Source organism: Leucoraja erinacea, chromosome 28 (genome assembly GCF_028641065.1).
Source record: "Leucoraja erinacea ecotype New England chromosome 28, Leri_hhj_1, whole genome shotgun sequence".
Classification (NCBI taxonomy): Eukaryota; Metazoa; Chordata; class Chondrichthyes; order Rajiformes; family Rajidae; genus Leucoraja; species Leucoraja erinaceus.
Window position 1 is genome coordinate 10,720,778 of NC_073404.1, and position 13,162 is coordinate 10,733,939.

Here is a 13,162-nt window from a genome sequence, read left to right on the forward strand (position 1 = left end):
CTTTTGGGTTTGAGTCCCTTCTTCAGACTGATCAAATGCCTTGCTGAAGTCCATATAGACAATGTCGATGGCTTTGCCTTCATCAATCTTTTTAGTTGCCTCATCAAAAAGCTCAATCAGATTTGTGAGACATTACTCTCCCACGCACAAAACCATGCTGATTCTCCCTAATCAGCTCATCTATTCAAATGCATATGCATCTTATCGCACAGAATGCTCTCAGTAAAAATCTTGCTATACTTAAGTACAAGGGTGCAAGTATAGTGAATTACACTGGGACAGTACACAAGACTAGTCACGTTTCCCATGGCATTTTGTATGATTCATGTCCAAAGTTGTTAAAAATGTAGACTCTTACCTTGCCCAAAAAGGCTCGTTGCCCTTGTGGAAGCACTGGATCGTAGTAGCAGGGTTAGCCTGGCCTGGGAATGTTGTTGATGCTCCCTCCACTGCTTGGTGCTGCTGCAAGCCGTGTCCGATCCTCGTACTTGGCCTCTTGGAGTGCCGCCTAATCGATTCAATCCCCAATCTACTACAAGGCTTCCAGCGGCCCACTCCACCAACACTTTGATCCAGACAGATTGACCAACGAACGTGCCGCCCCTCGCCTCGCGTGGTCTCAGCCTACAATATTGTTAAAATAGACATAGATAAATATTCAAAAGATTCAGGAATTGAGGGCTTTGGGGAACTGGCACAGAAGAGTTGAACCCCACATAAATCGGTTATGATCATATTAAATGGCGGGCTTGAAGGGCTGGGTGGCCGACTCCTGCACCTACTTTCTTGTGTTCTTGTGGTAATCTGACCAAAACATAAAATCTTCAGATACTGTAAATCTGACAAAGCATCATCAACCAGAGCCGTTAACTGCTTTCTCTCCTGAGCTACTGAGTATTTTCAGTATTTTCTGTTTCTATTTTTGATAATCTAGAGTTTAGAAGGCACATTGGACTATTTTGTTGGTCAGCCAGTTGAATTACCTTAAACTGAGTTTCTGCTTTAATTATTCCATTTGATATCAGCAATTGTAAATGACCCATAGAAGAGTAAGGAGGTGTCTGCATTGCTTCACTGTTTTTGGAATATTATCAATTGTAGAGTGTTTGTCATGTTTGTTCATTTAATATTCACTACATTTTGAAAAAAATCATTTGATTAGAAGTCTGTGAAAAGAGCTATGTATGAATAATGCACAGAAGGTGCGAATTTTGATGCAGTGAGTTACCATATCAAACTTTTTAGGCTTTTGATCATTTATTTTGTTACCTCTAAAAGAATGAATGAGGAATGACAATTATGAAGTTTTTACCACCATTGTACTTTTAAGATTTCAGATTGTGTATTAGTTCATAATGTTGAAGAAAAGGTTCCAGGATTTGAGCTTTATTACAAAATTGTGTAAATGCAAGCATATTGGCTTCACAATGCTTGACTCAATTGAAGCGGTCAGTTGGTATTGTTACTATGCATGAATTGCAGGAAGTTGGACATTGATAATAATGATCTTGTTTTATCTCCATCCTCAGAAAAAGGAACACTAAAGTTTATTTTAAACTGAAGAATGCGTGTATTGCTAGGGAGGTAGAAGAGATTGATGATGAATGTAAGGAAATAAAAGTTATTTTCTCTATATGGTTCCAGAGGGATTTAGTATCAGAAGTATTTTCTGGTCTCACATATTAAAATCTGGAAAGTTTTATGATGATTTAAAAGTTAAATTTGATCTTCTGTGACCCATTTCCATGCTCCTTGAATTTGCAGCTCTGCTTATTGAGGGGGAGAAAACAGAAGCAAAAAATGTAAGATTGAAGTGTAGTTAAGGACTTTCAGATCAGTCGTCCCAAAGGATTATTTTAATTGATCCTAAAATCAGTTTGAAACAGTCGTACTTTTAAACAGTTTTTACAATGGCAGAATTATAGCTGGATGAATCTACAACCACTCAACAACTTCCATGGAATAAAAATATTGCTGCAGCAATTTTATTTTGTTGCTAAGTTTGGATTTTAATATCTTTAATTTGAACAAAATAATACAAAGGTTGAATTCATTAAATTTAGACAACATGAGAAAATGTTTGAAGCAGAAATAAATAAAGAGTACGGCAGCACATTGAAATAGTTTTATATGGAAGTCTGATATTCCGCACAAGCAGTCCTTGCCGAATTAACCCTAGAGGTAAGCAAATAAATCCAATCACCTTTCACACTCTGTTTCCTTATTTCTTTGACATTTTCTTCACCCCTATATAATCTAATCACAGCGTCTGCCTCAGTTGCTGTTACTTAAATGGATTTCTCTTGCATGGTGTTCCAAATTTCTTGCATAGAATAATTTATCCTCTGTTTCTTATTCTTGATTTGTTAAACCTGGGAATAGTCAGGTGGTCTTTATTATTCCTGATTTTCATAATGATAGGGCATTTTTAAAGTAATGTAACTTCTATAATTGTTGCAATGAATAAAGTCCCTGCTTAGCAAATGTTTCTTAGCATTTGCATTTCCTCATGCCAGACATTGCTTTGGTGAATATCATTCTATATCGTGGAACCCAATACTGAGTCCTTTTAATTTTAAAGGTTTTTAACAGGATTATCATTATCTCTTACTTTTTTCATGAGTTAATCAACATACAGATGGTACTGATAATCAAAATTCCTGAAAGATTTTAATGACTGGCATCCAGCATCCATCAAGGACATTGTTTGTCATTACCGTGAACGAATGATGAAGAGCGATACTGACATTCAGGACCTGCTCTATTGAAAAAGAAAAGGCCATTGCATATGACGGAACGTCATCTCATGCAGAAGAAAGACTCATGCCAACAATTCAAGGCTGAATGTCAAAGGGAGGGTCATTGCCATAAAAAATAAATGATGGCCAGAAAAGGCTAAGGAAATCAAGATTATTCAGAGAAACATGATGTGGAGCTTTCTTCCGGAATACACAGCTATTCATGCTTGAGTTTCCATGGTCCTTTGTTACTTTGAGTCAAAGATGGGCGATGCTCCATAAGGAATCTAATGTCATCAAAACTATGTGCAAGTCACACTTTGATACTCTCCTGTACCTTGAGTGCACTGCCACTAAGGAGTTGTATAAGACATTGGTGAGGCCTTACCTGGATTATTGCGTTATGTTTTGGTCAGTCAGCTATAGGAAAGGTTATATTGAACGGAAAAGAATGCAGAAAAGATTTATGCGGATGTTGCCAGAACTCATGGGAGCTATACGATGAAGTTAGACAGGCTGGGACTTTATTCCTTGACCGATGGATGATCTCATAGGCTTGTATAAAATCACGAGGGGCATAAATATGGTGAATGTACACAGTCTTTTTCCCAGGATTGTTAAATCAAGAATAAGAGTTTGCTAATTTAAGATGAGAGGGCAAAGATTTAATAGGAACCTGAGGAACAACCTTTTCATACAGAGGGTAGTTTATATATATATATATATATGGAGCGAGGTGCCGAAGAAAGTGGTTAAAGCAGATACAATGACAATATTTAAAATACATTTTGACAGGTTAAATGGATAGGAAAAGCTTGGAGAGATATGGATCAATACAGGTATTTGGGATTAGCTTAGATGGGCATCTTGGTCACCATGGACGAGTTGGCTGAAGGGCCAGTTTCTGTGCTCTCTGACTATGATACTAATACAATTTTGTAACTGATCTAACTCATTGAGAGACACAATAGCATAGCTAGTAGAACCACTGCCTTGCAGTGCCAAAGACCCAGCAAGGTAGAATCTTGACCTTGTGCTGTTTATGTAGTTTGTACATCCTCACTGTGACTGGTGCCCTAATTTCCTCCAATATCCCAAAAAACATGCGGGTCTGTAGTTCATTGGTCACAGCAAATTGCCATGAGTGTGTAAATGTGGGAGAATGTGATGAAAGTAGAATTAGTGTAAGTAGATGTTTGATGATTAGCATGAATTTGATAAACTGAAGGGACTGTTTCTATGCTGTTGGTAGACACAAAATGCTGGAGTAACTCAGCGGGACAGGCAGCATCTCTGGCAAGAAGGAATGGGTGACGTTTCGGGTCGAGACCCTTCTTCAGACTGATATCAGGGGAGTGGGTGGGACAGAGATAGAATGTAGTCAGAGACAGTGAGACTGATGGGAAAACTGGGAAGGGGAAGGGGATAGAGAGCGAGGGAAAGCAAGGGCTATTTGAGAGGCCAATGTTCATACCGCTGTGGTGTAAGCTACCCAAGCGAAATATGAGGTGCTGTTCCTCCAATTTGCACTGGCCTCACTCTGACAATGGAGAGGAGGCCCAAGACAGAAAGGTCAGATTGAAAATGGGAGGGGGAGTTAAAGTTCTAAGCAACCGTTGTCAAAGAGATTATTATCTCAAAGTGGAAATGTCAGATTTGAGAGGGATGGATCATGATTACAGAAATAGGTGTTTGTAGAGCAACCATATTTTTAAATATATCAATGGTAAATGTGTATATAAATGATACGTCGACATTTAAAAGAAAAAATATGGGCCTTTTGAGTCTGCTCCATCAATCAGAAAGATCATGGATGACTTTTCTGTCCCAACACCCAACATTTTCCTGCCCTCTCTCTTAAAGCCCAGAAATCTGTTGATCTCAGTTTTGAATGGAAGCAATGGCTGAATCTCTGTAGTCTTAGCTTAGAGACTCAGTGCGGAAACAGGCCCTTCAACCCAACAAGTCCGCACCGACCAACGATTCCCACGCATTAACACTACCGTACTCACAATAGGGACTATTTTACATTTATACCAGGCCAATTAACCCGCAAACCAATACATCTTTTAAATGTGGGTGGAAACCAAAGACGTTTCTCCAAATTTCAATTACAAATTACCTACCTTTATGAGGTTAAGACCTAATTTGAGTTTTGGCATGGAACCACCCACCTTTTGCATATCCATAAGGTTTTCAATGAATATGGTATGTTTTTGTGCTCTGGAAAAAAAGGTCTAGTCTGCTAAATCTCTCCTTAATCAGACCTGCCATCCAGGAATCAATCTCATGGATCTTGGCTACACTTCCTCTGTAGCAAATTTACCCTTTTTATGTAGATGTGATCAAAATTATACACAGTGCTCCATATGTGGGCCCACTAAGGTCCTTTGTGATTGTTGCAATTTTGTTGATGCTCAGAGCCGTTAGCAACTAAGGCCGATATACCATGTTTTCATGTCTAACTAAATGGTGTACCTGCATTAGCTTTCAGTAACCTATGTGCAAAAACATTTTGCAGATCCCTGTGAACATTAATCTTTCTCAAAACTTACTATTTAAAAATATAAACGAAAAACGAAGTGGTGTTTCTGCAGTCATACACACAAGAAAGAACCAAGACACAACACAATTTACACAAACATCCATCACAGCGCATCTCCTCCTCGCTGTGATGGAAGACAAAAACTTATCTCTCCCCTGCACTCCCCATTCCCCTCCCGATGTCAGAGTCAAAGCCCCCGGCGGGCGATGGCAATTGTCCCACGGCCATTAATGCCGCGCCGGGTGATGCAAGGACGCGCTCCGGGTCTTGTTGTTGGAGCCCCCGGCGTGCGCTAGCAAAGTCCCACAGCCATTCCAAGCCGCGCCGAGCGATGATGTAAGGCCCCGCTCCAGGCATTCTTCAACCCCGCAACTCGAGCGGGTGAAGTCGCCGTTGCGGAAGCCCCGAAAAGCGGTCTCCCAGCAGCGACCCGCGGGCTCCCAGTGTTACTGTCCACCAGACCTGCGGTAAGCCTCCGAATCTCCAGGGTCAGGTCGCAGCCGAGCGCCACCACAGCTCCACCCGTTCCGAACTCGGCCAGCTCCACGATGGTGAGTAGGTCCGCAGCTCCGTGACTGGAGCCCCAGGTCGTTCCTGCTGGAGGCCGCTCCACGGTGCTAGGCCCCAACGACAACGGATATTAAAGTAAAATCATTAATATCTCTGTCATATTTCATCGACGGGAAAAATCCTCGGCACACATACGGCAGAGGAGGGCTCTGAGCGAGGTGGCCAAAAATGACTGCCATAGGTGGCAGCGTTCTCTCGGAAATCGCAGCACAGATCGCCAAAACCGGTCAAGAACTGAGTTTTAGTAATATAGAAGATATATAGAGATGGTAATTTTATTACTTTTAAGTCTTTAGTTATAGGTTCAGGGACACCATTTCTTATCCTTTTGCAGTTGCAATGAAAACAATATCATTAGAATTGTGTTATGTGGTCTATCTAAATTGTGAAACATGTAATTTTATTTCACCAGTGCAAAGTTTATCTACATAAAATATTGCCTAGCTTAACTAGTGTTTGATTATTAGCCTGTACGTGTTTAAGGAACAGCACAGTGCAGTAGCAGGTATAGCTAGTGCTTTGTTGCTCCAATGATCCTTGTACAACCCTGGACCCTAGTGCTGTGTAGTGTTTTCACAGACACCCTGTGATCATGTGGGTTTACCCCGGGCATTCAGATTTCTTCCCAGATTCCAAAGATGTGTTGGTTGGCATGTTCATTAGCCACTCTGAATTTGTTCTAGTGTGGGAGATGCTGGGGGAATCAGGTTACAGGTTTAAAAAAAAAAAAGGATTGATAGGAATGATTAGAGGATCGTTATAGACTCGACTGATTAGTTGTCTTCCCTTGTCATGAAAAATTATTATATGGTCAACTAGATTAATTCACAGTAAGCATGCCTCTTAAGATGCCTCAGAAAAACAGCCAACATAATCGAAGATCACTCACTCCCCAGCCATATTCTCATCTCTCTCCCATTGGGCAGAAAATACAAACGCTTGTAAGCGTGTACCACCAAATTCAAGAACAGCTTCTTCCCTGCTGTTATCAGAACAGATATCTTATATGCTAAGGTTGTATTCCTGTTTTTCCAATCTACCTTGCTGCAGCCTTTGCACTTTATATCTGCACTTTCTCAATAGCTATAACACTATATTCTGGGATTTTTTTTTTTGCATTACCTGTTGTGATTATGTATGATATGCCTGAATAACACACAAAACCAAGTTTTTTTGCTGTATCTTGTAATACCTGATAATAATAAACTAATACCATCTAAAACATGCTGGTGGAAGACATTTTAGAACCTTTATTTTTATGAAAGAAACACAACAATAACGGAAATATTGATCTGATGGTAATTAAATAGTGTCAAAGCAGTTGAGATATTATTATGGTGATATACACTTCTGTAAGAAGTACATACTTCAGCCGGACTTTGGATGAAAGATTAAATTGCTTCTGAATTATAATTAAAAATGTATATAATATCAGTGTATCAGTGCAACTGTAGTTAAGATCATTTTTGTTAGTCTTTTATTTGGGATATGCTAATTTGGTAATTTTCCCATTTCAAACATTATTAATGCTCTGATTGTAAGGAGCAATTGGTAGCACGAGTCAGCCATTTGACTTTTCAAGTCTACCCCATTGTTAAATATGATCTAGGTTGATCAGCTCCACATCTCTCCTTTGTATCAACAATTCCTTGATCTTCCAAATAGTTATAATTTCCTTTCTAAATATCTCCAATGATCTAGCTAAGATCAGGCTGATTTTTGGCTGCCATATTATAGGGAACCACGGTTACCAGTAGTATGCATGTCCTGAGATTTGAACATTGGTACTACAGTGTGCAGACATGGAAGCGTGGAACACATTGGAAGTCAGATGGTGGTGCAGCTGACCTCTTGCTCTACGACTGCACTCGACACTGAGTCCAGTGGTGGTTCATGATTAAATGTTGAAGGGCTAGATATTCTTCATATAAGGCTCACTAAGCTTTATACCAGCAATAACTGACATATCTAGCACATTCTGATTCATTTGCCTGGGGTCTGTGTCCTTCATTAAAAAAGTAAATTAAGCTGAGCGATTTTGAGTGAAGAAGGATCCTGACCCAAAACGTCACCAATTCATGTTCTCCAGAGATGCTGCCTGAACAGCCGAGTTACTCCAGCACTTTGTGTCGTGATTGATGCCTTGCCTTAGTTTTAACTGTAATTGATTTTAAAAAATCAATATCATGAGGTAATAAAAGATTTGAATATATTATTTTAAGTAATTTAAATGATTTAAAAAATAATGAGACCAGCATGATCTGATCCAATGCAATTGGGAAAGGCAAAGAAATGTTTAAGAAATGCTAAATACCAGTAAGTGTAGATGAACTGGAGGACATTGGTGTATGACAGTTCACTAAAGGTTTCAAAATAATAAAGGTGATTAAGAAGGTATATAAAATATCTTGCTTTATTAGCCAAGGCATAGGATGTCATGCAGGACATACTAGTTTGATCGCAATTAGGATACTGCAAATATTTACAAATCACCAAATTACCTGAAGGATAGGATGCACTATGATAGGGAATAGAGTCGGTTTATAAGGATTGTACCAGAACTGGAGGAGTTTGGATTAATCTTTTGGCTGGCATAGGAATAATGGGTGAAACTGTGCCAGCTGAGCTATACATTCCTACGATTTATTTTTAGTCCAGCGAATGCATAGAAGAATTTAAAGTCAAAGTAACCAAGGTGTTTAAATGTGAAGACGTGTATTTTCTCAAGAGCATATTTAATTTGTTCATACTTGTGTTCCCTCACTTTTGGTCCAAATTCTTAATGTATCTCTAACCTAGAAACAAGAATTATTAAAAAAAAAGTTCATATTCATAAGTATTGTCATAACAACCTAATTTTGAGGATTTTTTGCAATATTTTAATGTTTATATGTCCAATAAAGTCAAAGTCAATTTTATTCGTCACATCCACCTGAAGGCGCAGTGAAATTAATTTGCCAGCAGCGATACACTTAAAAAGAACACACAATACACAATAGAATTTAACACAAACATCCACCACAGCATTCCTCACTGTGGTGGAAGGCAACAAAGTTCAGTCAGTCCTCCTCCTTTGTTTATCCGTGGTCGGGGTCATGAACCCTCCGTAGTTGCCGCTATGGACGGCCAGATGTACAGGCCCTCTCATCGGGATGATCAAACCTCCGACTTTGGGATGGTCAAACACACTCTGCGGCTTGGAATGCCCGAATAGGCACTTTCCTACCAGAGACCGTGGCTTCTGGATGTTATAGGCCGTAGGCCAGTGGTCGGAGCTCTTCTCCGGCAATCCCCAGCAAGGGATCCCAGGCTCCGGATGGTAAGCCCATGCCACGCCCGCGGCTAGAAGCTCTGCAGACCACAGCCCCATGATGCCAAAGTCACCAGGCCAGCGATCAGAGCATTCCTTTCTGGCGACCCCCGGTAAGGGTTTGCCCTCTCCACGATGGAAAAGTCCACGCTGTGCCCGCTGCTGAAGCTCTTGGGCCCAACTCCGGGAAAGGCCGCTCCAATCCATGCTGTTCGGCGCGAGGGAGGCGACATGGAAAAAGTCGCCTCTCCGTCGAGTAAGCGACCGAAAGCAGTTTCCCCCTTTTCCCCCCCCCCCCCCCCTAACACCCTAAGAGACACCCAAACTAACATTTAGACACCAAAGAAAACAAAAAAAGTAGAAATAACTGCTGGCAGGGCAGCCGACTCGCAGCGCACACCCACCGACCTATAATTTATGTTAAAAGTGAAGAACCTGCTCATAGTGAGTTTTGCCACAGTGAAGCAGTACGGTCCAACTTCTCCCATGACCACAAACAGCCGACACTTCAGGATATAGTTGAAATTTTTGAATATTTACCCTCTATTCATTATGATTGTCAAAATGAACATTATCAATTGAATGTAAGCTCGTGCCTTCAATAATAGAGCTTGGTTTTTTTTCTGCTGTAATACTTATAAGGAAAGAATATAAGAATCAGGAAGTCGTGATGTAGCTTTATCGGACTTTGGTTAGGCCACGTGGAGTATTGTGTGCAGTTCTAGTCGCCACAATACAGGAAGGATGTGGAGACCCTGGAAAATGTGCTGAGGAGGTTTACCATAATGATGCCTGGATCAACTACAAGGAAGGAATTAAGAGACTTGGATTGTTTTCTCTGATATCCTAGAGGTTGAGGGGAGACCTGATAGAAGTATATAGAATTATGAGAGGCATTGATAGGGTAGACAGTCAGAACCCTTTTCCCAAGATGGAAAGCATAGCCCAGAGAGCATAGCTTTAAGATGCAATGGAAATGTTTGAAATGGATGTACTGTGGCAGGTTTTGGTTTATACAGAAGGTGGTGAGTACCTGGAAAGCACTGCTTGGGGAGGTGGTGGAAGCAGATACAATAGTGGCATTTAAGAGACTTTTAGATAGGCACATGGTAATGCAGGGAATGAAGGCATATGGATTAAGTGCAGCCAGATAAGAGTTGGACTTGGCATCATGTTTGACACAGACATTGAGTTCCGAGGGGACTGTTTCTGTGCTTTACTGTTCTATGTTCAAGCAAAGCATATACTAAGAGAGGTCAAAGTACTTTCCTTGATAGCTTATAATAGTCGTTTTTCACTGTTAACTAGACTGGTTTGTGCAGCCTATGACATAAATATATTCAAAACACAAGCACAAAATGGTATTTTTGTATATACTCTATTCATCCAGCTGAAACATAATGAATTTTCATGGTTTTAATGGTCTCAATATAAATTCCCATGTCCATATTTATAATAGAAACTGTTTATATAAACTTATTTCTCATAATTATACCCATTTGTTGGTGGAGGCTCTGCAGAGGGGAGGATGTAATTGTAGTATGACGACCTCATGTGGGCAGTTTAAGTTTAAATGTTAATGGGTATTTGTAAAATAATAACATAAGCTAGAGAGAGGACTAAGAAAAGATTTACAGGAACATAGCTTGGACTGGAGGACTTGAGTTGTAAGGAGAAATTGGATAGGCTGTGCGGCTGAGGCGTAAATTTCTAAAATTATGAGGCATTTAGATATAGTCACAAGACTTTTTCACAGTGTAGGGGTGTCCAAAACTAGAAGGCATAGGTTTAAGGTGAGAGGGGAAAGATTTAAAGCAGATATGAGAGGTAAGTCGGCATACAGAATGAGCTGCCAGAGGTGGTGGTAGAGGCAGGAGCAGTTACAGCATTCAAAAGACATTTTGACAAGTACGTGGGTAGACAAAAATACTGGAGAAACTCAGCGGGTGAGGCAGCATCTATGGAGCGAAGGAAATAGGCGACGTTTCGGGTTGAGTCCCTTCTTCCCCCGGGGATGGGGTAAAAGGAGCAAATGAATAATATTAATATAATATCAAGTTGTGTGGGAGTTGGTTAGTGCGTATGTGACGCCGCTGGCCGCCCCCCTCCGCGCAACCGGGATGGGACCCACTTGGTCGAGTTTAATTTAAAAGCTACAATCGGTCTTGTTTTGTTAAATATTCTTAAGAAACACGAACCATGTATAATCAGCATTGGTAATTATTTAAATGTTTGTTTTATATCTGAAGTTTTGTTCAACTGAATTAAAATGATGTTGCTTCCCTCTACCTTCTAGTTGCTGGACAAGCTGCAAAGTCGCTGGATGCTCACAGGACTATGGGGGAAGCTGGAGGAAGTCAAAGCAGTCATTGTTGAACCGAAAGGAGGTGACAAAAGTGACTTTGATGCTTTGCTGCAGTCCTACTATAACATAATAAAAGACAGAGGAAACAAAGGTACTTTAGAAAGAAACTAGCAGTCACGTTAAATCGGCAGAAATATTTACCTATTTGACCTTTAGACAATAAATCAGTGGATTAAACCTCAAAACTTGATTTTGAACGGAAATATCAGGTTATATTATGTGAAATTTGATACAGCACATTTATAAATGTGCAAAATGATTTTCAGGTTTTGTTCATTAGTAACAATGGATATACAGTGTATTAGGTATGTGACAAAAATTGTCTACCTGATTGTTTAGCTTAATCAAGAACTGTTAATTATTGAATAAAGTTTGATGTAAAGAGCTGTTTGTCAAATCCTCAAGATAGACACATAATGCTGGGGTAAATCAACAGGTCAGACAGCATTTCTGGAGAAAAGGAATAGGTGACGTTTTGGATCACGACCCTTCTTCAGACAGAGAATCAGGGGAGAGGGAAACTAGAGGTATGAAAAGGTTCAAAACAAATCAGCAGGCACCAATGACCCAGGAATGGTGGAGCCCACAATAGTTCTTTGTTGGCTGTGGAACCGGTGATAACAGGGATACGGACAATGAAACTAGCAGGACGACTAGGGTGGGAGATGGATGGGGAGTGAGGGAATGCAAGGGTTACTGAGGTGCTGTTCCTCCAATTTGCTTGTGGCCTCACTCTGACTGGAGGAGGCCCAGGACAGAAAATGCAGAAGGGGAGTTAAAAGGGTAGGCAAAAGGAAAATGCAGAAGGGTAGGCGGCGCGACTCTGGTCAGCAGCGGCCTCTGCAGCCTGTCCGCGTTTTTATTATTTTTTGTCTGTGTTTTAATGTAGTTTTTGTTATTTTATGTTGGGGTGTGTGTGTGTGTGGGGGGCGGGGGGGTAGGGTGGGAGGGGGGGGGGAAACTTTTAAATCTCTCCCTGCACTGGAGACCCGACCTTTTCAAGTCTCGGGTCTCGGTTCCCGGTCTCGGTTGTCGTTGAGGCCGCAACGAGGAGCGGCCTCCAACAGGAAGAAGCCGGGGACTCAGGTGCCGACTCACCTCACCGTCGCGGAGCTGGCCGAGACCGGAGCGGGTGGAGCTGCTGCTGCCCGACCTCCGGAGATTGGGAGGCTGCTGCTGCGGGTATGCGGACGGCGGCACCGGGAGCCCGCGGCTCCCTGGAGGGAGACCGCTTTTCGGGGCTCCTGCAACGGCGACTTCTCCCGCCCGAGTTGCGGGGTCGAAGAGCTCCTGGAGCGGGGCCTAGCACCACTGCCCCGCGCGGCTTGGAACGGCCGCGGGACTGTGCGAGCGCACGCCGGGGTCTTTAACACCAAGACCCGGTGTGCGACCTCGCACCACCCGGCGTGGCTTTAATGGCCGCGGGACAATCGCCATCGCCAGCCGGGGGCTTTGACTTTGACTCTGACATGGGGGGGGGGGGGAGAGTGCAGTGGAGAGATAAGTTTTTTTGGCCTTCCATCACAGCTATGTGATGGATGTTTGTGTAAAATGTAATTGTGTTGTGTCTGGGGTCTATTTGTGTGTAATGTATGGCTGCAGAAACGGCATTTCATTTGGACCTCCAGGGGTCC

At 41.7% G+C, this 13,162-nt stretch overlaps 1 protein-coding gene across 7 annotated transcripts in view; it reads left to right on the plus strand.

Moving 5' to 3' along the window:
- The window catches only part of brip1 (BRCA1 interacting helicase 1), a 197,235-nt gene that overhangs the window by 117,255 nt on the left and 66,818 nt on the right, over window positions 1-13,162 (plus strand). For all 7 annotated transcript variants that reach the window (XM_055657707.1, XM_055657706.1, XM_055657704.1 and 4 more), the window contains one exon: window positions 11,460-11,619. In XM_055657707.1, coding sequence (XP_055513682.1) covers window positions 11,460-11,619 — 160 coding nt within the window. The remainder of the gene's footprint in view (window positions 1-11,459; window positions 11,620-13,162) is intronic.